At 42.7% G+C, this 24,615-nt stretch overlaps 1 protein-coding gene across 2 annotated transcripts in view; it reads right to left on the reverse strand.

Moving 5' to 3' along the window:
- Nucleotides 1-326: 326 nt before the first annotated feature.
- Nucleotides 327-24,615, reverse strand: part of MYH6 (myosin heavy chain 6) — a 45,346-nt gene continuing 21,057 nt past the window's right edge. For both annotated transcript variants that reach the window (XM_074294289.1, XM_074294290.1), the window contains 14 exons: nt 19,020-19,409; nt 16,511-16,637; nt 16,253-16,371; nt 15,153-15,349; nt 14,161-14,344; nt 12,247-12,412; nt 12,000-12,124; nt 10,862-11,170; nt 9,182-9,385; nt 5,928-6,053; nt 5,017-5,292; nt 2,817-2,912; nt 1,707-1,841; nt 327-456 (listed from right to left, as the gene is read on the reverse strand). In XM_074294289.1, the coding sequence (XP_074150390.1) occupies nt 436-456; nt 1,707-1,841; nt 2,817-2,912; nt 5,017-5,292; nt 5,928-6,053; nt 9,182-9,385; nt 10,862-11,170; nt 12,000-12,124; nt 12,247-12,412; nt 14,161-14,344; nt 15,153-15,349; nt 16,253-16,371; nt 16,511-16,637; nt 19,020-19,409 (2,475 nt within the window). In that variant the 3' untranslated portion in view covers nt 327-435. The remainder of the gene's footprint in view (nt 457-1,706; nt 1,842-2,816; nt 2,913-5,016; nt 5,293-5,927; nt 6,054-9,181; nt 9,386-10,861; nt 11,171-11,999; nt 12,125-12,246; nt 12,413-14,160; nt 14,345-15,152; nt 15,350-16,252; nt 16,372-16,510; nt 16,638-19,019; nt 19,410-24,615) is intronic.

Consider the following 24,615-nt stretch of genomic DNA (forward strand, 5'->3'; position numbering starts at 1 on the left):
TCCTTCTTCCTCTCAAACTCATAGAATTCCTTCTCTTCCTTTAAGAATACACCTTCTTCCAGAAGCCTTTCTTGAGTGTGGTCTGAACCAGATTAAAATGTAATTGGAAAATATTTGACAAAACCAATAAAATGTAGTAAGACAAAGGTAATATTACATTTAAAAATTAAGCCAATATGTAGCCTGCAGGGATCCTTATGTACAGTTTAATGGTCCACATTTCTATGTGAGTTTGACACCACTATGCCAGAGGATGGATCTTCCCCACCTTCAATAGGGGGCACCCTTAAGTCTCATGGAATGGAAGAAAAGACAAGGAGCAGGCAGAAAGGACAAAGGCATCGGATCTGATGTCATGTTTATTGTGCATTGATCATTCTGGACCCTAGGGGTGGAGGAGAACGGAGGGTCTTGCTTGAGTTGGAGGGAGGAGGCTTACTCCTCGTCATGCATTTTCTGTAGAAAAAGAAAATCGGAGAGGTGAGAGGGATATCCTGGTAGAAGGGAGAAAATAGCCAGGATGTCTCTGGGAGAGAGGTCAAGGACTTCTGTTTTTTGTGGGAGAAATCTGGGAGAGTCTAAGATCTCATGGGATGACCCTAAGATAAGTCACAGGGCTTTAGGGACTTAAAGGTCCCTCTTGACCTTTTATGTCCCAGGTTTACAGATCCATACTTTTTGGGGAAATCACTCTACTACCAACTCTAAATATCTTAGACTTGTAGCTTTATAAACCTGTGCGAGTTGCCTATTATGAATATTAGTCGCCTGAACAGGACTATGCTAATAAGAAGCTATGACTTCAGAATTACATGGGTTTTGAGGAGAGACTATGCCAAGGCCACTGGAAAAGATCTGGGAGGAGATGGGAAGCTAGTAGGAACAGATATACATGAGGCTACAGCCAGAGCCTTTTCCCCAGAATCAGGGAGACCTGGAGTAATTTGGTCTAGAAAACACAGAGAGGTCAATTCCTGCAGCCAGTAAAAAAGGGGGCCTGGAAAAGATTGGTTATGGATTGTGCTGGTTTAAAATTCTGAACCATCGGGTCATAGATGTAGAATTGAAAGGAACCTTAGAGATCATCTATACATTATACAAATGAGGAAACTGAGTCAGAGAGGTTAGGCCACTTGCCAAAGTCATAGAGCTGACAAGTAATAGTGCTAGGCCTTGAATTAGGTCCTCTAACTAAATCTAGTGCTTTATGGCTACCATTTTGTAAAGTTGGACATATGCTCTTGTCATTAACTACACCATTGCTAAAGAACAACAATAGGTATAGAAAAAAGGGAAAGGAGGAGGAAAAGGGTGCCAGAGGTAGTCAGATGGGCATTTTGGAATATATAACTATGACTTCACAGTTCCCTAATGAAGCCAGTCCTTTGGCTGGCAGGATTATATAACAGGAATGTAGAAGAGATAGTCTGGGATGGATGGGAATTAAGTCTATGTCTTCTGGGACCAACTCTGTTGTCATGGTTCCCGTTTTCCTTTGTAGGAGGAGAAGTATACTCAGGGAGTATATCCTGGGGAGTTACAAGTTGGGGGCTCACAGCCTAAACTTGGGGTTCCTAAGGGCCAGCCTTCAGGCCTTGGGCTTCTGACTCATGGGTGGGGCTGGCATATATAGGGATGCTGCTTGGGGCGGGGGCTCATTCCAGGGAGTGTGAGGGAGCCTAATGGAGCTTGCCAGGTGGGCTCACCTTGGCCCCGATGTCCCGGCTCTTGGCTCGGAGCTTGTTGACCTGGGACTCAGCGATGTCGGCCCGTTCCTCAGCCTCATCCAGCTCGTGCTGGACCTTGCGGAACTTGGACAGGTTGGTGTTGGCCTGTTCCTCCTATGGCAGGTGAGAGAAGAGAATGGGAGAGGGCAGAGAGATCCTTGAGGAACTTAAGGCTCCTTCACGTGGAGGGTCCATTCCCCTTCCCATTCTGAAGACTCGGGCCCCTGCCCAGGCTGAGGACCTCTGACCCTGGCCCACCTTGGTCCCATCACTTCATGCCCCGAGTGTTCAGTGATTCCCCATGGTCCATGAAATAGAGTTCCTTAATCTGACATTCAGTGCCCCCTCCACCCTCCTACCTCCTGTGCACACAACATTTCTTCTTCTGCTCTAATACATATACGGCTGCTTCCACCAGCCCCTGGGGCTCAGCCGAGACATCTTCCCTTCAGCGGGGAAGCCTTTCCTGACTGGTCCCGGACCCCTTCCGACACCCTCCTGGTCCACACTGTCCCGTGCTTACACACTGTTTCCATCCACTGCCCTGGGTTACCCTGAGGTTGCTTTGCTGCTCCGTTCTACAAGTCACCATATATTGTGTCACACATGGACACAGGTAGAGAGGAGACAGCTTTGACCTAGTCTCTGATGACCTGGGCTTAAACACGGGCTCTCCCGCTCACTAGCTGTGTGACTTTTGGGAAGTGACTTAAACCAGAGCTTAAACTGCAGGTCTCCCCCCAAAAATGGTATCTCATAATTGAATGTGGGGGCTGCAAAACAGCGTTTGATTTGTCTATCTATTTCATCTATCTATACACACAGGGTCATGTAAAATTTTTTGGATGAAAAGGAACATGAGTGGAAAAAGTTTAAGGAGCTCTGAGTCTGTGCCTTAGTTTTCTCATCTATAAAATGGGATGACACTTATACTACTTTCTTAACAAGGTGGCTACAAAGAAAGAGTTTTATAACCTCCTAAAATCTGATTCCTCCTTTTCTTCAACACAGTAAATATTTGGTAAATATGGGAGTCAATTAAGTTGACCCTCTTGTGTCCAATTCCCCTTGTGGGCAGCCCTTGCTTACCGCCTCCTCAGCCTGCCTCTTGTAGGCCTTGACCTTCAGCTGCAGCTTGTCCACCAGGTCTTGGAGGCGGAGCAAGTTCTTCCTGTCCTCTTCTGTCTGCAGAAGGGAAAAGAAGCTGGTTAAGAGATGGAGAGCATGCATGTGGGGAAAGGGATGAGGGAATAAAGGGAGGAGGCTTTGTCAGGGAGGGATTAAACATTTATGTAGTGCCCACTGTGTGCCAAGCATGGGCCAGCTAGGTATTGTAATGGACAGAGTGCCAGATCTTGAGTCAGAAAAACTCCTTTTCCTGGGTTCAAATCTGGCCTCAGACACTTACTAGCTTTCGCCCTGGATAAGACACTTAAGACTGTTTACCTCAGTTTCTCCAAGGCCCCTCGGCCATGAACAAGTTCTAAGCAGCAGCAAAAAGGACCCAAGTTCTGTGCTTTAAAAGTTCTACAGTGGAAGGAGCTGGGATGTCTCTGGGAAGGTGACTAGATCTGATATGTAAAAGCATAGGCTGGTGCAACAATATGGGTTATCAGCGTATTCCAACTTGGCACTGGAAAGCATGAACTTATATGTTCTTGGGGCATGCAGGAGGCCGGGAAGAGGTTCCAGGTAGTTCTAGATTCAGAACAACCAGAATGATACTGATGTGAGTGAAATTGAATCCTTATTTTTATAAGAATATTTCTGGAGAGAAACTCTGAATAGAAAACATGGGGGGGGGGAGATTAATGAAAATGACACAGCAGGGATTCTTAAGCTCTTTTGTATCTTTGACTTCTGCAGTTTGGTAAAGCCTACAGATCACTTGTAATGTTTTTACATGGAAATACTGGCCTCAAAATATTAAAAATAATTCACACACCCCTTCCCTTTGCAACTCTGGCTATTGACCCCAAGTTAAAAACCATTTTTCTGTGATCTAGTGGAGGTAACATTATTTCTAGGCATATCCTTTCCCTAGATAGAGGATCTCTCTCTTCTGTAACACCTAAGAACCATAATGAACATTACTGCAATGTATTTTGCTTTTGGCTCGATCAGAAGAATCTCACACTACTTTCCTTACTCTGATTTTTCTGTTTTGTCCTCCCCCACCTCCATCTCCCTAGTTCATTGATCCTTGATAGTCTGAGAAACTTCACTGGGCTAAGATTTTGGGAACCTAGGTTTATCAGTATTATCCCAGATGTGCTTATGTGCCACTGGCCAAATACCATTTTTTTTTCCTGTGTCTTCTCATTTGTTAAGTGGGATAAAAGGCCTTGCCTTTGCCCTTCAAGGCATGTGGTAAGACTATCTGAGAAAAACGGGAGAACCTTTGGATTTCACAGAAAAAGGCCTAGCAAGAGCCTAGATTTTATTTCTCCAATAATTTTTTTCCTCTGATTCAGTAACTTTTTGGGTTGTTTCAGAAATTTCTATAATTGCTATCTTTTATTGAATTTTAGTTCAACCTGGCAATACTCTTTCCTTCCCACAAAATGGGTTGTGTTACTCAGCTAGATGTGACACTTGGGCACTCTTGGCAACAATGGGAATCATGTAAAAGCCTGGGGCAATACTAATTAGCAGGGCTCTTAGGAAAATAGGTCTCAGAAGGAGAAATATATCTACTCTCATTTACTAGTAGAATTTTTGTGGAAATTTTAAAACATCTTCAGTCATATACTTCACGGTTGACCACTTGACCATCATGTCCAAACTGGGGCTCAGCCATGTCGGCCCATTCATCCCTTCTCCCTCCCCATGTGGGAAAGGGGTTCCACCACTGGCACCACCCAAGACTTTGAGAAGCAAGCTTTGGCCTTGTCTTTCTCAGTTCTGAGTCCCCAGATGCTGTCTTCTAGGACATTTCATGGCCTCTCTACCTCCAACTTTCTAGCTACCTTTTTCCCTTTCAAGTAAGTATTTTAATTCCCTTATCACAATGAAAACAGGGACTCTATAGCTTGCTTTTGTTTGCATTCCTAGATCTAAGCACTGTGCCTGGGACATGAAAGGTACCTCATAAGCGCTCTATGAACAGTCATATACGGGTTTCTCTATGAAGTGGCAGATGCTAGGTTTCAGCTCTGGTTTCAGGCTGTGGGACACAGTGACCTGTCGGTGGCTCTAGCTGGACAAGGACTCGGTCTCCAACGGGAGCCTCTCTGATGCTGCTCTTCACTCGCCACCCCCAGGGCCCAAGCTCCCTCTGGGTCCTCACCTGGTAGGTGAGCTCCTTGATGCGCCGCTCACATTTCCTCATGCCCTTCACTGATTCAACGTTTCTCTTCTGCTCCGACTCGAGTTCATTCTCCAGCTCCCGCACACGTGCCTCCAGCTTCTGCAGCTGCTTCTTCCCCCCCTTGAGGGCAATCTGCTCAGCCTCATCCAGCCGGTGCTGCAGGTCCTTGATGGTCTGCTCCATGTTCTTCTTCATCCTCTCCAAGTGGGCACTGGTGTCCTGCTCCTTCTTCAGCTCCTCGGCCATCATAGCTGCCTGGGGTGGGAGAGCAAATGGTTGACTAAGGGCCTCCCTCCAAGATCACCAATATTTCATATTCTGAGCTCTGCCTTTCCAAATCTTTTGATCTCACCCTAGAGTTGGGCTAGAGACCAGCATCTATTGGATAAGAGAGCTGGCATTTAGGGTAAGACTTGCTTTCCATGATCCCCTAGGAAAAACTGGTGACAGTGAAAGTTTTAGAAAGATTTCAGCTTAATTTAAGGGAAAATTCCACCAAAATTAAGAGTTGTGTCTAAAAACTAAAAAAAGTTGATTTTGGAAATATAGATAGTGGTTTGGTATATAGATATAAATAGATCTCTGAAAATATAGATAATGGTTTCTTCAGGACTCATGGTATTCAAGTAATGGATAGGTGACAACTTCTTGGGAATATGGGACAGGAGATTCCTATTCAATAAAAGTATGACTAGGTGACCTCTGAGGTCTCTCCAAGCTGTAAGATCCTTTCTCCATGTTTCCCGATTGACCTGGATTCAGCTCTTCTCAGTTCCTCTAGTCATTCAAACTAGGATTATGATAACTTAGGCTCAATCCCTCCATTTTTGCTTCTTTATCTGTGAACCAGGAGGAAATATATGAGGAAGAGGACAAAGGTGGTAACTCACATCAGTGATGGCTTTCTTGGCCTTTTCTTCAGCATTCCTACACTCCTGCAATGACTCCTCCACTTCCGACTGAAGTTGAGACAGATCTCCCTCCATCTTCTTTTTCTGGTTGATTAGGCTGGTGTTCTAGAACAGGGACAGCAGAAACGAGAATTTAAAGTTTCCTGACCAAGTTATGGTTTCAGGCCATTTCTCTGTGTTTGGAGCCTCCCCCCCCCCCCACTCCCACCCTCTTTCTTGTAGAAAATCTTTGTGGATATTTGAACGTGTTCTAGATCAGAGTTGTTGAATACAGGAATGCTGCCTTCAACACTATGAGTGTATTCAAACAGGATTAAAATGTAATTGGTAACTATTTAACAAGATAAATAAAAATATACTAAAACTCAGATAATGTTACCATGTGGTTTTCTAAGTCCATGTGGCTCTCGGGGACCTTTTGTATGGTTTGGTGACCCCATTTTTATTTTATATGGTGCCACTGTTCTAGATAGCTCTTTCAGTTGACTTATCAATGGAAAAAGATCTTACATAGAAGAGAGTCTGCAGTTTTACATTTTAGTCTTGATATGAACATGCAGATACCATCAGAGGGATAGACTTAGGAGTGAACAGAAAAGCTTAAAAGGGGGATGGTTTAGTCTTCAATTCCATGGAAACAACTCTATAGAAATGTCATGAGCTACAATTACAGAAAAAAAGAAATAAAGAAAGAATAAAAAGATGAAGAATTGGTAGTTACTATTATTTAGAAAGGAACTAAGACATCTATTAAATGAATTTTTCCCAGATTCACTAGTTTGGTGAACTCATAAATAGCAGTTTAAGCATTACAAAGTACTTTCTTAACAAGAAACCTTCAAGGAAGAGCTTTTGCGTACTATTATCTCTTTTTTATAGATGAGGAAATTAAAATTCAGAGACATTAGTTGATTTTTCCGTTGTTATAAAGTTCTGGTAAGTGATAGAGTTAAGTAGGAAGCCAGATCTCTTTAATCCACACACATCCAGCACTCTTTCCATTATAGCCTATTGTCTCCTAGGACCCCAGTTTAAGATGACTGTCTTAAGTAGGGTATTGCTTTACTGTCAAATCTTAGGTGCATTAAACTGAACTGAATTCAGTCTTACATACTTACTCAGAATTATGGCCCCATTGGCCAGTGGCCCTACTGCTCCTTCCTTGTTTCCTTCCCCAGGGTTTCTTATACTTAGCCCAGCCAAGCCAAGTAATCAGAGTGCAGTTCATATTCTGGAACCCAGATGGGCTGTGAACACTGGGGCTTTCTAAACCTTGTTTCTCTTAACAACCTTGTTTTTCTTAATACTTTTCTCTCCTAGTTGTGATATCACATCCAAGTCTGGAGAGAGACTTGCAGGACAAGTATTTGGCAGGCCTCAGGAGGGGGAAAACACTTCAGAGAAACCAGATCATCCTTGTGGGGAGAGAACTAGCATGGAGTAGTGAACAGAATCCTGGAATTGGAATCAAGAAAACCTGGATTCAAGTCTTACCTCAAATCCTCTGGGACTGATAGAGTAGAGTGTTGCTGCTGTTTGTTTTTGATGTGGGTTAAGATTCCTTTCTAATTCCCATCCCCCATGAATTTCAATGGGAGATATCCTGGGCTCTCCTAGCCCCCATCGGATCTGAGCTAACTTGGGCTGTCCCAGCTCCCATTCTAATGATCTGCTCAGGTTTCCCCAACCCCCACCCCCAGCATAACCAGTTCCTTATCTAAAAACACATTGAATTCTATTCAAATTCTAACCCTGGATGAAACCAGCCAGGAGCCAATCTAAGACTCCACCCATGGGCCCCTTCACCAAAAGCCCCCCATTATAAAAGAGGGAAACTGGAGTCCACTCTTTGCAGGAGCCCCAAACATGGCATCCTTCTGCTGGCCATGTCAAGAGTTCCTGTCCACCCAGTGCCAGCCCTGGCTCTGGTGTCTTTCTACCTTTAACCTTATTTCCAAACCCCGAAATAAACTTCTTTTAGTAATCTAGGTTTTCGGGTCTGTAAATTCCTTTACAGAGAATTCCTGCACCGCTACCTAGACCTCATTTAATTCTGTATCCTTGCGCCGAATCCAAAGGGGTTGCAGGAGAGCTCTATTTGACTCCCTGTACCCCGAATCTGCCACTAGACATCAACTCTAATTTCATTCAGGTACCTCTTACCTAATTCTCATCATTTTGAACTGTTACACTGTAAAAAAGCATCTTTCCTATGTTTTAACCCTTTTCACATAGTAAATAATAAATGCTTGGTGACAGGTTGGTTGTGGCCATTTTCCTTTAGGTAGGTTCTATCTGAATAAGAAAGTAAGAGCACTTCTGGCTAACTGAAAGTAGTGAGGGCATTTGGGGAGACTGAAAGAGTATTAAATTCCTTCCTAGAAGACAGAAACAGTAAATATGTGCTTCTGCATGACAATGCTGTGTGAGATAGCCTTAGATCTAGTTCAAATCTCTTGTCAAAATTGTACCACCTTCTGGTGAGATAAAATTCAAAATCAGCTGATTTAAGAAAGTTCCATTTTCACTATATGTGATTTTCATCTTATATGTTGACTTTAGAGCTTAGCTTCTTTTTTTTTTCCCCCCTGAGGCTGGGGTTAAGTGACTTGCCCAGGGTCACACAGCTAGGAAGTGTCAAGTGTCTGAGACCAGATTTGAATTCAAGGCTGGTGCTCTATCCACTGCGCCACCTAGCTGCCCCAGATCTTATCTTCTACACAAATTGCTAATCTACTTACTGTCTATTGTGAGAACAACAACATCAGGTCTGAAGTCAGGTGGCTTGGGTTCTCAATTCTGATTGACTCAGGTCAGTCTATTTCATTTCTCAGAGCCTGAATTTCCCCATCCACAAAATGGGGATGATTCTCATACTACCTACTTCACAAGGTGGTTGGGAAGGAAGTGCTTCATAAACTATAAAGAACCTTGTAACTATGAATTATTATTTTTAGATAATGGTATTATAAAAATTGGACCAAAAGAACTATTCCATATCATATCACTAAATTAAATGCCTTCCCTAAAAAAGCAGCACCATGATGTTGTACCTGGATCCTGATTTGGCAGAAGGTAGAATAATACTTTAAATTTTCATATTCCCATAGCAAGTAATCTTCTGGGTAATAGGTATCCATCCAAAAAAAAAAAAAAAAAAAAAAAAAAAGCCCCACTGAATTGTGTGTGTTCTTAGTGCAGAGATCCAGCAGGTTGTCTAGGAAGTCTCTCACCTGGGAGTGGAGCAACTGCACTCGCTCACTGGTCTCGATGAGCTCCTGCTCAGCCAGTTTCCGTGCCCTCTCTGTCTGCTCCACGACCTCCCGAAGCTCCTCCAGCTCCGCCTGAAGTAAGTTGTTTCTTCGATCCACAATGGCAATATTCTCCTTAAGGTCATCGTTGGCCCGGATGGAGTCATCCAGCTGGATCTGGGTGTCCTATAGGGAGTAGGGAAGATCTAGACATCATCGAGAGACTTTCAAAACATTCTCTGTGTTACTGACCACTCCCCACTACTCTCTTCCTTCTTCTAGAGAGGAGATTGTGACTTAAGGATGAAAAACAATATTTCCTGAGGAGACAGGAATCATGGATGAGTTGAAAGAGGTTTTTTGAGGCAGAGATCCTGGCTTATTACCCACTAATTCTGTGACCATGAAGATGATATTTGATCTCTCTAAGGCCTTAGTTTAATAGCTGTGAAATGAGATCTTGGCTTAAATAACTTCTAAGACATTCATGATTTGTGGACATTTGTTTTGCTTGATTATGTATATTTGTTACTAGAGCTTTCCCCCTTCCTCCATAGGGTAGAGAGAGATGTGAAAAAGAGAAAAGAAAGAAAATTCTAAATGACTTCTAAGTTTTGTCTTAACTGTGATGGACTTGGCTCTTTTCAACAATTCAGTGATTCAGGGCAATTCTAATAGACATGGAATAGAAAATGCCATCCATATCCACAGTGAGAACTATGAACACTGAATGTGAATTAAAGCATAGTATTTTCACCTTTTTTGTTGTTTGTTTTTTCTTCTTTCTCGTATTTTTTTTCCTTTGATCTGATTTTTCTTGCACATGACAAATATGGATATATGTTTAAAAGAATTGTATGTATTTAAACCTATATCTGATTGATTGCTTTCTTGGGGAGGAGGGAGGTAAGGAAGGGAGAAAGAAAAATTTGGAATATAAAGTTTTACAAAAATGGATGTTGAAAACTTTCTATATATGTATTTGGAAAAACAAAATACTGAAAGAATAAAATAAAGTAAAACACAAAAAAAGTAAATCTATCATCTTGCTTCTCTTTCCCCTTAGCCCTCCTGCCATGCACTCACATCTTTGAGGAGCTGATTTTATTATGCAGCCTGGTCAGTCTACATTCCCTCATCTATCAGTCGTGTTCAGAATTATCACATGTTAGAGCTGAAAGGGACCTGAGACATCATTTGGTCTAACCCTTCTATAGGATAGAGGAGAAAATGGAAGCCCAGAGGCCGAGGACTCAGGCCCTCATCTCTTTTTCCTCGAAGGTCTCTCCTGACACAGTCGGATCCAGTTTGAGTGCATAGCCTCCACTGACTTTCTGTTAATCCTGCAAACCCGTTTCTCTCTCCCACGGACCTGCCATGGATTACAAACGCAGCTGGATGGCTAAGTAGAAAGAATGCCGGCCTTGGCGTTGAGCAGATGTGGTCTGAAACCTGCCTCCAATTACTTGTTGTTTGGCTGATAGATCATGAAACCCCCTGGTCTTGGTTCCCTTACTTACAAAACGGAGATAACAGTGCACCTCTCCCCATGATCATAATGGTATAGTGGTACCCTCTGTGCTCTGCCAACCCTGAAGAACCAAATGAATGCTAGTGGCCATCACTCCTCCCTTGCCAGGTCCTGGGCCTTTGGTTCCTTACCTTTAAGTGGGCCTGAGCTATCTTTAAGTGTTTCTGGGCCTCCGAGGACATTCGGTTGGCCTGGCTGAGCTGGATCTCCATCTCATTGAGGTCCCCCTCCATCTTCTTCTTCACCCGCAGCGCCTCGTTGCGGCTGCGCGTCTCCGCATCCAGGGAGGTCTGCAAGGAGTCCACCACCCGCAGGTGGTTGCGCTTGGCCTGCTCCATTTCCTCGTCCTTCTCCGCCAGCTTCCGCTCGATCTCTGCCTTGATCTGGTTGAACTCCAGCTGGGCCCGAAGGATCTTCCCCTCCTCATGCTCCAAGGAGGCCTGGGAGGATGGAGAGCGGAAAGGGGCTGAGCCGTATGGTTAATGTGGAAGGGGAGCACAGCCCGGCACAGGGGAGCACAGCAGGGAGACGGGACTTGACCAGGGCGCCCTCTCCACCCCTGACTTCCTGGAGTGAGCTTTTTTGTACTGTCCTGTAAAACAGGATAGAACAAAGCCTGCCCAGTCCTTCACATGGGTGACTGTTCAATGGAGCTAGGGCTGGGAGGTGCTTGTGGGGCAGGCTGTTCTTTGTGACCTCTGAGGGCCGCCTGCTCATCTCTGTCTGTGTCCCACTGCCCAGGCCCCACTCATGGTGCTTTCCTCGGTGCAGGTCTCTGCCACCTTTCTTTGGAGGAAGCCGTACAGAATACAGCACAGGGACACATCTGTAATGGAGGAGGGGGGCAGAGGAGAGACGTCTGTGCTGGAGGAGAGGTGTCTGGGAGAGAGGGGCTTTTCCTTAAAGTAGAAGGCTTGGAGTGGGAGGCTAAGAGATAGAGCAGACTAGAGCCCAAGAAGGAGACAGAGTTAACAAAGGGATCAGAAATGCAGAAATATGCTTAGGAGGACTACGCACGTTTAACCTATATTGGACTACTTGCTGTCTAGGGGAAGGGGATGGGGGAAAAGGGAGAAAAATTCGGAATAGGTTTTACAAGTATGAATGTTGAGAACTATCTTTGCATGTATTTTAAAAATAAATGTTATTTTTAAATAACAACAACAACAAATGGATGGAGCAGGCAGCCTGAAATAGTTTCTATTCAATCTTGGGGATGAAGGGAGAAAGGAGGACGAGAAAGAAAGCAGAAGTCAGCCTCTCTCTCACCTCTGCTTCCTCCAGAGCCGACTGAAGCTCCAATTTCTCAACTTCCAGCTGCTTTCGAATCTTCTCCAGCTCATGGACATTCTTTCCCCCTTCTCCCAATTGCTCTGTCAGGTCTGAGATCTCCTCTGATGGGGAGAGATGAGACAGACTCAGGGACTGTGTTCTCCCTCTCACAAGCCTGCCCTTCCCCAATACTTTCCCTGTCTGCTACTACCCCCTTGGTCCCCATGATTCCTCCCCATCTCACCCTGGAGGTTCTTGTTTTCCCTCTTGAAAGTTTCCAGATGCTCCAGGGATTCCTCGTAGGCATTCTTGAGCTTGAAGAGCTCGGTGCTGAGGGTGCGAGCCTCCTTCTGAGAGGATTCCAGCTCCGACTGAGACTCCTCATACTTCTGCTTCCACTCAGCAAGGATCTGTCCATGAACAGGGAGGAGAAAAGGGCAAGAAAAAGGAGGATCTGAGAGGTGTCAAATCCTGTGCCTGCTTATGGGCTTTGCTCCTGAGGAGAATTCCATCTGCAAGCTAACAGGGGCTAACAGGGGCTAACAGGGAATATGAAATTTAAGCAGAAGCAGAGAGAGGGCAGGCTGAGCCTGATGGCACTGAAGGTGAGAAAAGGGCCAGCATGGGCTCTAGCAGTAGCCTCTTCCAGAAGCTAGAAACTTCAGCAACAGGAATGTCCCCCTCCTTGTCAAGTTAATCAAGGGTGCATTTAAGCTCAAAATTGTGAGAAAGCATAAGGTCCTGGCACAATTACTGGGGCATTGTGAACTTTACACATCCTAGAAACTAACAACTTCAGAGAGATCATAGAAAACAGAAACCAGGGTTGATCACAGAACAATGCCTTTCATAATAACATGGTTTTAAGATATATAAATAGCATGACTTCTCTTAATAAACGGCACTGTTGAATTATCAGCAGCCCCTTCTCTTATTTTCAACTGCCCATATCCCTTTTGTGTTGTACTGGTCACAACAGCCTCCTAACTGGTAATCTCTCCCTTCTGCAACCATCCTTTCACTGCTGTCAAAATGATTTTCTTAAACTGTAAGTTTGACATCACCTCCTACTCAGTAAATTTCAATGATCCCCTAATACCTCTAGGATCAAATATTTGTTTAGCATTTAAGGCCTTTTACAGATTAGTGCCAAACTCCTGTTCCAGGTTAATTACCCATTATTTCCTTTCACCCCCATCCACAACCAACCAAACTGATTTCTTACTATTCCTCACACATAAGACTACATTTCCTTTCTTTACCCAGGCTATCCCTTATGCCTGTAATATACTCTATACTCTTAGGCTCTTAATGTCCTTCACCCTAAGAGGTATTTCCATACAAAATCTTTCCTTTCTCTACAGCTGCAGATTACTCCCTCCCATTTGCCCCTCTAAGGCTATCTTTCTCTTTCACCTTGTTCCTATACTATATTCCCTTTCCCTTTTGCCCTTTTTCCTTCTTCTCCCTCATCTCCCTACTTAGACTCTCCCTATCTTTAATCTTCCTCATCTTTCTTTCCCAGTTCTCTTTCTTTCTCTTTTTTCTTCCACTTCTGGTCCAAGTTTCTCTGAATCTTGCAAAGGACCAAGAATGGGGACAAGCTCATTCTACAAAGTCTCCAGGCTCTATCCCTCTCAATTCTATTCACAGGGTCTTCTTCCATAGCCACTCCTTGGCCCACTTCTTCTTCCATATGCTCCCCTTCCTTGCCTTCCTTGACTCCTAGCCTCCCATTTCCCCACCTGCCTGGCTTCCTCTCCCCACATCTCCCTCTTTGCCTCTTCTCTGTGCCTAGGTCCTTCCTTCTGGCATCTCTCAGCTTCTCTTGGTCTTCTTTGGCTCCTTCCCTCTTCTCTAGATTTCTCTTCCTTCTGCTCTCATGCCTCATGCTCTAGCTCCGTTGTGGAGATTCCAGCCCCTTGTCCTTCTGTCTGTCTTCAGTTGCAGCACAGCCCTCCCAGCAAAAAGAACTGCACTTGGAGTCACACACCTGGACTTACCACCTGATAGCTGCCTGACCTTGAGCAAGTTAAGTTCTTCATCTGTAAGATGAAGATGTTGGCACAAATGTCCTTAAGCATCCCTTCGGGCTCCAGAGCAATGGTGGAACTGACCCCCCCGACCCTGTGGCTGTCCCTCTCTATCCTGTTCTCACCTTGTCAAAGTTCCTCTGTTTCTTGTCCAGAGCAGCTGCAGCCGCATTGGACCTTTCCACATCCACCATCAGGTCCTCAATCTCATTCTGCAGTCGGTGCTTGGTCTTCTCCAGGGACGAGCACTTGGCATTCACAGCCTCCACAGCCTCCTCTGCATCCTGCAGCCTCTGGGCCAGCTTCTTCCTAGGGGAAGCACAAGGGAAAAAAGTGGAAATAAATCCAGGAAGGAGCAGTGTAAGCCTTTGGGAAATCTCGAGGGCTACAAGGCCATTTGAGGGAATGGAGCCAGTTTCTACAACAATTTAGAATATACAACAGAGATATGGAGTACTAGTATTCTAGAACCAAAGTTGCTGAGAATCCCATTCTAGAGGGATCAAATGCCTAGGACCAGAACTAGGATTGGAATTACCTTCATTCCAGCCCCTCCCCCAGGGTACTCACCTAGGCCGATGATGGATCCTCCGACCAACAAGCTCTTTGCTCGTCTTATACACATGCATCAGGTATAACCCGAGCCAAAAGCTCGCCTGTCACAGGAAGTGGTCTAGGGCCAGCCAAGGGGGGAGGGGCAGATGGTTGGGGCTAGTTCCCTTTCTAGCCACTCTTCATTTGATCCAAATTGTTCCAGAGCACCTTGCTTTCCCCCTTTTTCAGGATTCTATTATTATTTCCCTTTTTTCCTCTTTTTCACCTGTAATCACTCTCCCACCTTGTACCTCTCTTTCCCAGTCAGACACTCTCCCCGCTGGCATAAATTTAAGTGTTCATGTTTCAATCCTGAGAGCTGGCAGGTGAGCTCCCTGGAAGGATTTAGTCTCTGGGCCCATCTTGGGCCTGGGACCTCTCAGCCCTGATCCCCTGTCTATCTTCCTGGAGTCACCCATCTATAGGTCTTCTTCCTGCACTGTGAGGACAGCAGTTCTGGTTGCTGGGATGCTGGGCTCCAGAGCTGAATGGAGTTTGAGTTAGGAGAGCCCCTGAGACTCACTTGGCCTCCTCCAGCTCCTCGGTCCTCTGGATGGCATCCGTCTCGTACTTGGTCCTCCACTGCGCCACCTCCGAGTTGGCCTTGGACAGGACCCGCTGCAGTTCTGCCTTAGCCTCCGTCTCCTCCTCGTACTGCTCCCTCAGGAGGTCGCAGTCGTGGCGGGCTGATTGCAGGGCATGGGCCAGGGCGTTCTTTGCCTGAGAGAAAGCAGAGGAGGGGAGATGGGAAGGTCCCAATTACCTTCTCTAAGGGGAGGAACAAACAAGTCCTCCAAGTTCTGTCCTAATTTGTAAACTCTACTCCCAACCTAAAACTCAGAGAGCCATGGAATTTTCCAACTGGCTGAGACCTTAGAGATAATTTGTTCTAACTCTCACATTTTATTTATGAGGAAACAGATTAAATGACTTGTTCACAGTCATATAGCTGCAGGACAGGGAAGCTAGGTGGTCCTCAAGTTAGAAGGACCCGAGTTCAAATCCAGACTCATGAACTTATTAACATATATGTAACCTTTAACCTGGATTACCTTCAAAAAAACAAATTTAGTGAAGGCCATACAGTTGCTGAGGAGCAGGGAATAAACTCAGGCTTTCAACCCCAAGTTAGGTGCTTTTCCTATCATACCACCTTTTTGCCTAGAGTGTAGGAAGGTTTGGGTCCTATGCTGGTGCTGTCACTTATTGACTTTGTAATTCTGAATAAGTCACTCCTCTTGGCCTTCATTTCCCCATCTGTCAGATGTGGATAACTCATTATCTGTGTGACCAAACTTTTGGTGAGATTCAAATGAGAAAATATGTATGAAAGTGCTTCATAAACTATAAACATATCTAAGTATTTTTATGGTGGATGGGAAAAGTGAGGTGAGAGACGTCCAGTTTGCCTAAGGTCACACAGCTAACAATCACTAGGACTAGAACTAGATAGAGTACAAGATCCCCTGCCCTTGTCTGAATCTAGTTTTTTTTTTTTTTTGTTTTTGTTTTTGCTATCAAGTCTATTCTTGTAACCGCCAGAGCCTGCTCCTAATCTCCAGCTTCGTTCTCTCTTGGCCAACTGCAGACACGTGTAAGTCTTAAAGCCTTTTTCCTACTCACCTTGGCCTCCTCTTCCAGCTGTCTCTTAAGGTCCTCCATTTGCTGGGTATAAGAGAGTTTCCCCCTGGTCAGCTGGGAGATCAGTGCCTCTTTCTCCTCCAGCTGACGAGTCAGCTCACCTAGAACAGAAGGAAGGAAGATTCTCTTATGGGAGGTCTGCAGTGGCCTTAGCTGATAGGAGGGAGAATTAGTGCTAGAGGGCAATGGGAAATAATCTGAAAAGAGTGACAGAGAAGGAACTAAGGAAAGGGCACTCACCGTTCTCTGTCTGTAATTTAGCTCTTTGGGTGGTAAAGTCATTGAGGGAACGCTGTGCCTCTTCTAATTTTACTCGGTATTCATTTGCCTGGTCCTCCAGAGTCCGGGACATTTTCTCCAGGTTTGCCTGTGGATTACAGGGAGAAAGGAAGGCTCATTGGACACATGTGATGGGGGGTAAGGGTAGGGGGAGCCAATATGAATAATCTACATACTGAGAAAGAATTGAATGAAGAGTTTATAGATTAAAATGAGAGAAAGGTGGGAAATAAGCTCAGTGGAATTCAATTCATCAACCGTTTATTAAACAACCACTAGGTACAAGATGAGAGGATGCATGGCATAGTGGACAGAATATAGTTCTTGGAGTTAGGAAGACAGGGATTGAAGGCCCACTCCACATACATAGGATGAAGGATCCAGAGAAACCCATTTAGTCCCTCAATACCCCAGGGCAACTCTGTAAATTGCAGAACAGCTGACAATCTGCTTTGACAGAGGGAGGTTCTAAGACTGAGTAAAATCTTAGGTCTAGGCCAAAAAAAAAAAAAAAAAGAAGTTGGGCACGATACTGCACTAGGTGCTGAAATTACAAAGTCAAAACAAAACAAAACAAAAAATTCCACAAAAATTTCCCCTAGATAGAGGGGTCGCATTCTACTGGAAAGAGAAATGTTAGCATCTTTTTTGAATCCTGCTTTATGGTTACTTTACTGACTGAGCTGTTCCAGAGGAAAAAGGGGAATGGAAATGGATGTATTCTATAAATAGCTGGAAGGAAAAAAAAAAGAAAGTTTAAGGAGAGTTTAAGGGAAATACATTCAAAAATAAAAAGGATGAGAAGTCCTAGGAAAGAGAAACAGTGGTATCAAGGAGGAAAAAAGAAGAGAAGAATGTATGTAAAAAAGGAAGCATAAAGGGAAGAGAAAAAAGGAGACTGAAAGGGCTCTTAAAAGTAATCCAACTAAATTGAGTGCATACCCATCAGTTGGAAAATGGCTGAATAAATTATAGCATATGAATGTAACAAAATATTATTATTTTATAATTAATGATCAGCAGGATGATTTCAGAAAAGCCTGCAAAGACTTACATGACTGATGCTAAGGGAAGTGGGTAGAACCAAGAGAACATTGTACGTGGCAACAAGTTTATGTGATAATTAACTGTGGTGAACTTGGTCTTTTCACAATCAAAGACAATTCCAATAGACTTGAGATGAACAATGGCATGCACATCCCCAAAGAGAAAAGTATGAAGACTGAATGAGAATCAAAGATTTCTATTTTCACTGCTTTGCTTGTTTGCCTTTTCTTTCTCATGATTTTTTCTTTTTGTTTTGATTTTTTTATTCACATATGAAATATATGGAAATATATTTAAAATGATTGTACAAGTATAACCTTGCTATCTTGGGGAGGGGGAAGGTAAGGGAGTGAAAGAGAAAAAATTTGTAACTCAAAATCTTACAAAAATGAATGTTGAAAACTAAATTTAATTGGAAAAATAATATACTATTAAGGGGAAAAAAAGAAATGATTCAACTTCATTATTTTGGAGATGAACAAACTGAAGCACCAAGAAGGTAAGACTGCCCAACATCATACAATAGTAAGATTCAAACCAAAAGGAAAAAAAAAAAAAGGATTTCAAACCAAGTCCAACTCTGATTCCAAAGCTGGTACTTTTTTATGACATTACTCTCTGATAACACAAGGTGCCAAGAAAAGGATCTTGGGGATCTTTTAGTGTGACTCCTATATTAGCAGGCCAATGCTAAAAATTAATAAGGGACAACATTTTGTCTCGATCACATTCTATTTTCTTTCTGCTGAGGCATTTGGGGTTAAGTGACTTGCTCAGGGTCATACAGCTAGGAAGTATTAAGTGTTTGAGATAAGATTTGAATTCAGATCCTCCTGACTTCAGGGCTGGTACTCTATCCACTATACCACCTAGCTGCTCCCACATTCTACTTTCTAGTAAACTTATTAGGATTATGCCTATCATTTCTGCATGATGATAAGCTCCTTCAAGTCAGGTAGTACTTGAAAAAACCCCCCACAAAACTTTGCATCCCCTGCAACTGGTTACAATGCTCTGAGCATCACAAGCAATTACTAAATGTTGGATTATTGAAAGAGAAACAAAAGAAAACAGAAGATCAGAGAATAAAACTAGAGGAGATGAGTAAGAGAAATCACACCAGAAACTGGGGCTCCTTCCCTCTCTCCCTTTCTCCCTCCCTCCATTTCTCTGTCTCTCTTATCCCTGTCTCTTTGTCTTTCTCTCTTCCTCTTCCTCCTCTTCACCGTGGATTTAATCAAGGAAAGAAAGAATGACCAAGAAGGAAGAGGAGAAACACAGGGGAGACAATAAAGTGGATGTCCAGACTAGTTCACAGAAAGAAGAAATGAAATAAAGGGGAGATGGTGAGTAGATGGCTCTACATCAAGGAAACTGAGGGAGAGAGGCCCCGCCAAGCCGGCCTCCTTCAGGCCCTCCTCACCTTGGCCTTGATGATCTGCTCCATGTTGGAGGTGACGTCATCCAGCTCCAGCTTGAACTCGCTCTTCTCCTTCTCCAGCTTCTGCTTGACCCTCTGCAGGTTGTCAATTTGCTCCCCCAGCTCAGCCACACTGTCTGCGTGCTTCTTGCGCAGGGCGGCCGCCGTGGCCTCGTGCTGCAGGGTCGCCTCCTCCAGGTCCCTCCGTATCTTCTGGAATTCAGCCTCCCTCTTCTTGTTCATCTCAATCTGGACAGAAGTGGCCCCCCCAGCCTCCTCCAGCCTCTCGCTGATCTCCTCCAGCTCCCTGGACAAGTCCGAGCGCAGCTTCTCCACTTTGGCCCGAGCTGTCCTCTCTGCTTCCAGCTCCTCTTCCAGCTCCTCGATTCGAGCCTGGGACAGAGAGAAGAGATTTGGATAAAGAAGATCAGGATCTGGTCTATAAAAGGAGAAGTCTGTAATCTTGTTGAGAAGAGAGGAAAGGAAATGACTTTGGTCAAAAGCTAACTCAAAATTCACTGAATTTGGAAGGGACCAGAAAAAAATGGACCTATCATGTTAGAAAAGAAGACCTTGGGAAAAACAAAAAGGAGAAAAGAAGGCCATGATAAATCTTTAGACATTATAGTTTTTCACCAACATAATACTAATGCTAGAACAAAAGGGACACAAGGAATCTACTTGATCTCCTATCAATACTGGAACCTGAAAAAAAAGAACATATGTTCATATTTACATAGCACTTTTAGGTTTTCGGAGTTTTGTTTTTCCCTCTTCCACAACAAGTAGATGGTACAGGTATGATTGTGCCCATTTTACAGACAATAAAACTGAGCCTGATAGAAGTAAAGTGACTTGTTCATGGTTACATAGTATCAGAATTGACATATGAACCTAAGAGTCCTGAGAGATGTTTTCTTTACTACACCATGACCTAGAATATAAATTATTGGAATTCAGATTATGTTAGTGGCTCTTATGCCAAACTTCAACGATTGATTTTTTTTTCCTTTTTTCCTTCTGCTTTTAGGGTCTATGATCAAACAATAACAAAAAATAACAAAGACAGCTTAAAAACAAAGTAATACTTTTGGAACACGTATGGGTTCTTGGCTTGGTATAGCTTCAACCCAATTTTTTATATCTTCCACAACTACAGTGTAGAATAGGATGATGAGAATTTGTGTTCAAAGAGATGGCCCCAAGGTCGTATAAAGCTTAAGTCACCAGAGAAAATTTCCAAGAAGTTCATTAGATTCTGCTTCCTAGAACAGGAAAATGGACTTGTCCATTCTATATAGATTTGCATGGAAAAGACTTGAAATAAAAAATGGCTTCTGTTTATCCTCAGTTGACCAGAAAATTCAATTAACCTTTGACTCCTTCCCTAGCCTGTAATTCCTTGAGATGATAAGTTATTTGAGATTTTACTGAATTTGCTTCTTAATATTGAATCTTAGAAGCACAGTTCACTTTATGGTTATTTTAGTGTGGCACTATCTTCAACCTATTTGCCCTATTTGTCAATACACCCACCCATGGCTTTGACTAAAAGGCCATCTCATCCTCAGTCAGAGCTTTGAGGTTCACAAAGCTCTTTCCCCAAAGCAATCCTATGAGGTAGATAATAGTAGTATAGCTATTCCCATTTTCTAGATGAAGATGAGGCCCAGTGAAAGACCTTGCTTAAGGTCATAAACCTAGTAAGTTACTAGTAAGATGTAGGTTTCCAGAGGTGTATGTGTTTATTTATTTTCAATGCTGTGGAAACCAGTAGCAGGAGAGGAAAATCACTCTTCCCATTTCCTAGCAGAGGGGAGCATCTCAATTGAAATCAGAAGAGAATGCTTTTGTTCTGCAGCATAGAGCAACTGATGGAAACTCTTCCAAAGGGAGATAGCATAACAAAGCAGGAAGGGCATTGCTCATGAAAATAAATAATCTGGGCTCAAATTCAAATTTCATGACTCTAGGCGAGCAGCTTGTCTGGACCTCTATTTTCCCATTTATACAAAGGGGATAATGACAATAATATTTGTACCACCTACCTTAGGGTGGTGAGGACAAGGTTTTGTAAATTTTAGAACATTAAAGACATGCAAGCTACTATAGCAAAGGGAGGAGACACAAACAAACCTCTTTTTCCTATTCCAGAAAAAACCACCCCCCAAACCAGCCAGTGAAACATGGCATCTGGAGGATGCAAAGGATTTAGGTAGTGAGGAATAGTAGAAATAGCTCTGGAACTGGGGCCCAAAGACCAGGGTTCAAATACTAGTCTTACTATTTATGACCATGTGACTATATTGGGCATTTTCCCTCTCTGGATCCCACTTTTCTCATGTTACATGAAGGGGAAAGGCCAGAGGAAGAGAATGGATTAGATAGAAGATCAGTAGTAGAATGAACCTTCTTAATTGTCTATTTCATTTTTGTATTTATATTCTCAGCACTTAGCATAGTATCTGGCACATAATAAGCACTTGATACATTTTAAAAAATCATGCAGTTAGGTAGCACAGTGGATCAAGTGCTGGGCCTGGAGTGGGGAAGAACCGAATTACAATTCTTCCTCAGATACTTCCTAACTGTGTGACCGTGGGCAAGTCACTTAACCTATGTCTGTCTCAGTTTCCCCATTTGTAAAGTAGGGATAGTACTGGCACCTATCTCAGTATTGTTGTGAGGTTAAAAAAATAAGATTGCATTTGTAAAATGCTTTGCAAACCTTTAAAGTGATATATAAATGCTAGCTATTACTATTTTTGTTTAATTGAATGAATTTCTAAGATCCCTTCCAACTCTGTGACCTATGATCTTATGATTTCATTTAAAATAGAACTGGGTTTCCCAGGAGAGAGATCTATGAACTTGAGCAAATACTGAGGCATTTATTTTCACTATGCTGGCACTCAGTGGAAATGCTTGAACTTTAGGCATTGAGATAGTGTGTTGGATAGAGCTTCACCCTATTGTCAGGAAGATCTGAGTTCAGGTCCTCTGATACTTACTGGTTTTGTGACTATGGGCAAGTCACCTTACCTTAATATCCTCAACTGTGAAATGGAGATACTAATAGAACTTAACTCCAGGATTATTTTGAGGATCAAATAAGATAACATTTGTAAAGTGTTTAGGTGCCAGTAGGTATTATATTAATACTTCCTTCTTCCTTGGGTGCTAGGGAAGAGTAGGCTTTCTTTGTCCCCTTCTAAAAAATCTCTTCCAACACGCATCATTATTAATCAATATTACTCCAAATTTGGAATTTCATCAGAGTGGTGATTCTTTTTGTAGATGCACATCAGAATCCCCTCCAACCTTCTGTCCCCAAACATGGTTCAGTAAATGATCTCATGAGTTACTAACTTGCAAGTAATAGATTAATCTCTCTCTCTCTCTCTCTCTCTCTCTCTCTCTCTCTCTCTCTCTCTCTCTCTCTCTAGCTGTTCTAATTCTTGGATGCCAGATATAGCTTGCTGTTGGGCCAATACTCAAAGCCTCTCTTGCTTAATTGGACCCATTCGCTGGAGCCTTGTTCTGCTCTTATAGTCCACCAATATCTAGGGTCACCTCTATACTATGATGGGGTGTCCAATAAGATTTGAGTGGAAGATAATAATAGCTGACCTTTATGTAGTGTTGTCTGGCAACTAAATGTTTTACTCACATTATCCCACTGAATAAATTAACAGCTAGCTTATGAGGATGGTAGGACAAATATAGTGTCCAAAAAGTTTTAGTGCAGTTTAAAGCTATTAAGAAAAACAACAACTAAGGGAACTAATGAAAAAAAAGTCAGAGGAAGGTGGTCTAAGTGTACCTGATCTAAAGCTATATTATATAGCAGCAGTCACCAAAACCATTTGGTACTGGCTAAGAAATAGACCGGTAGATCAGTAGAACAGATTAGATACAAAGGACAAAAAAGGGTACATCTATAGCAATCTAATCTTTGACAAACCCAAAGATACCAACATCAGGGACAAAAATTCATTATTTGGAAAAAACTGTTGGGAAAACTGGAAATTAGTATGGCAGAAATTGGATTTGGATCCACACTTAACACCATACACCAAGATAAGATCAAAATGGGTCCATGATTTAGGCATAAAGAATGAGATAATAAATAGATTAGAGAAGCAGAAAATAGTCTACCTCTCAGACCTGTGGAGGAGGAAGGAATTTATGACCAGAGGAGAGCTAGAGATCATTATTGATCACAAAATAGAAGATTTTGATTACATCAAACTAAAAAGTTTCTGTACAAACAATACTAATGCAAACAAGATTAGAAGGGAAGTAACAAATTGGGAAAATATTTTTAAAAGTAAAGGTTCTGATAAAGGCCTCATTTCCAAAATATATAGAGAACTGAGCCTAATTTATAAGAAATCAAACTATTCTCCAATTGATAAATGGTCGAAGGATATGAACAGACAATTCTCAGATGATGAAATTGAAACTATTTCCACTCATATGAAAGAGTGTTCCAAATCACTACTGATCAGAGAAATGCAAATTAAGACAACTCTGAGATACCACTACACACCTGTCAGATTGGCTAAGATGACAGGAACAAATAATGACGAATGTTGGAGGGGATGTGGGAAAATTGGGACACTGATACATTGTTGGTGGAGTTGTGAAAGAATCCAGCCATTCTGGAGAGCAATTTGGAGCTATGCCCAAAAAATTATCGGGCTGTACATACCCTTTGACCCAACATTGCTGCTATTGGGATTATATCCCAAGGAAATACTAAAGAGCGGAAAGGGACCTGTATGTGCCAGAATGTTTGTGGCAGCTCTTTTTGTTGTAGCTAGAAACTGGAAGATGAATGGATGTCCATCAGGTGGAGAATGGTTGGGTAAATTATGGTATATGAAGGTTATGGAATATTATTGCTCTGTAAGAAATGACCAGCAGGAGGAATACAGAGAGGCTTGGAGAGACTTGCATCAACTGATGCTGAGTGAAATGAGCAGAACCAGAAGATCGCTGTACACTTCAATGTGTACGAAGATGTATTCTGATGGAAGTGGATATCTTCAACATAAAGAAGATCCAACTCACTTCCAGTTGATCAATGATGGACAGAAATAACTACACCCAGAGAAGGAACACTGGGAAGTGAATGTAAATTGTTAGCACTACTGTCTATCTACCCAGGTTACTTATACCTTCGGAATCTAATACTTAACGTGCAACAAGAAAATGGTATTTACACACATATATTGTATGTAGGTTATATTGTAACACATGTAAAATGTATGGGATTACCTGTTATGGGGGGAGGGAGTGGAGGGAGGGGAGGATAATTTGGAAAAATGAATACAAGGGATAATATTATAAATTTAAAAAAAAAAGAAAAAAAAAAGGAAAACAACAACTAAACATTAAAACTGCACTAAGACTTTTGGAAAATCCCATGTTAGCATTAGTATGTTATAGAAATTGGGATTCACAGAGGTTATATAACTTGCCCAAAGACATCTAGGCAGTAAATGACAGCATCAGGGCTGGAAATAACTAGATGCTAGAGTAGATAGAGTGATCCCCTTTCTTAGCCTCAGTTTTCTGATCTATAAAATGGGGA

The sequence above is a fragment of the Sminthopsis crassicaudata genome, chromosome 2, assembly GCF_048593235.1.
Source record: "Sminthopsis crassicaudata isolate SCR6 chromosome 2, ASM4859323v1, whole genome shotgun sequence".
Taxonomy (NCBI): Eukaryota; Metazoa; Chordata; class Mammalia; order Dasyuromorphia; family Dasyuridae; genus Sminthopsis; species Sminthopsis crassicaudata.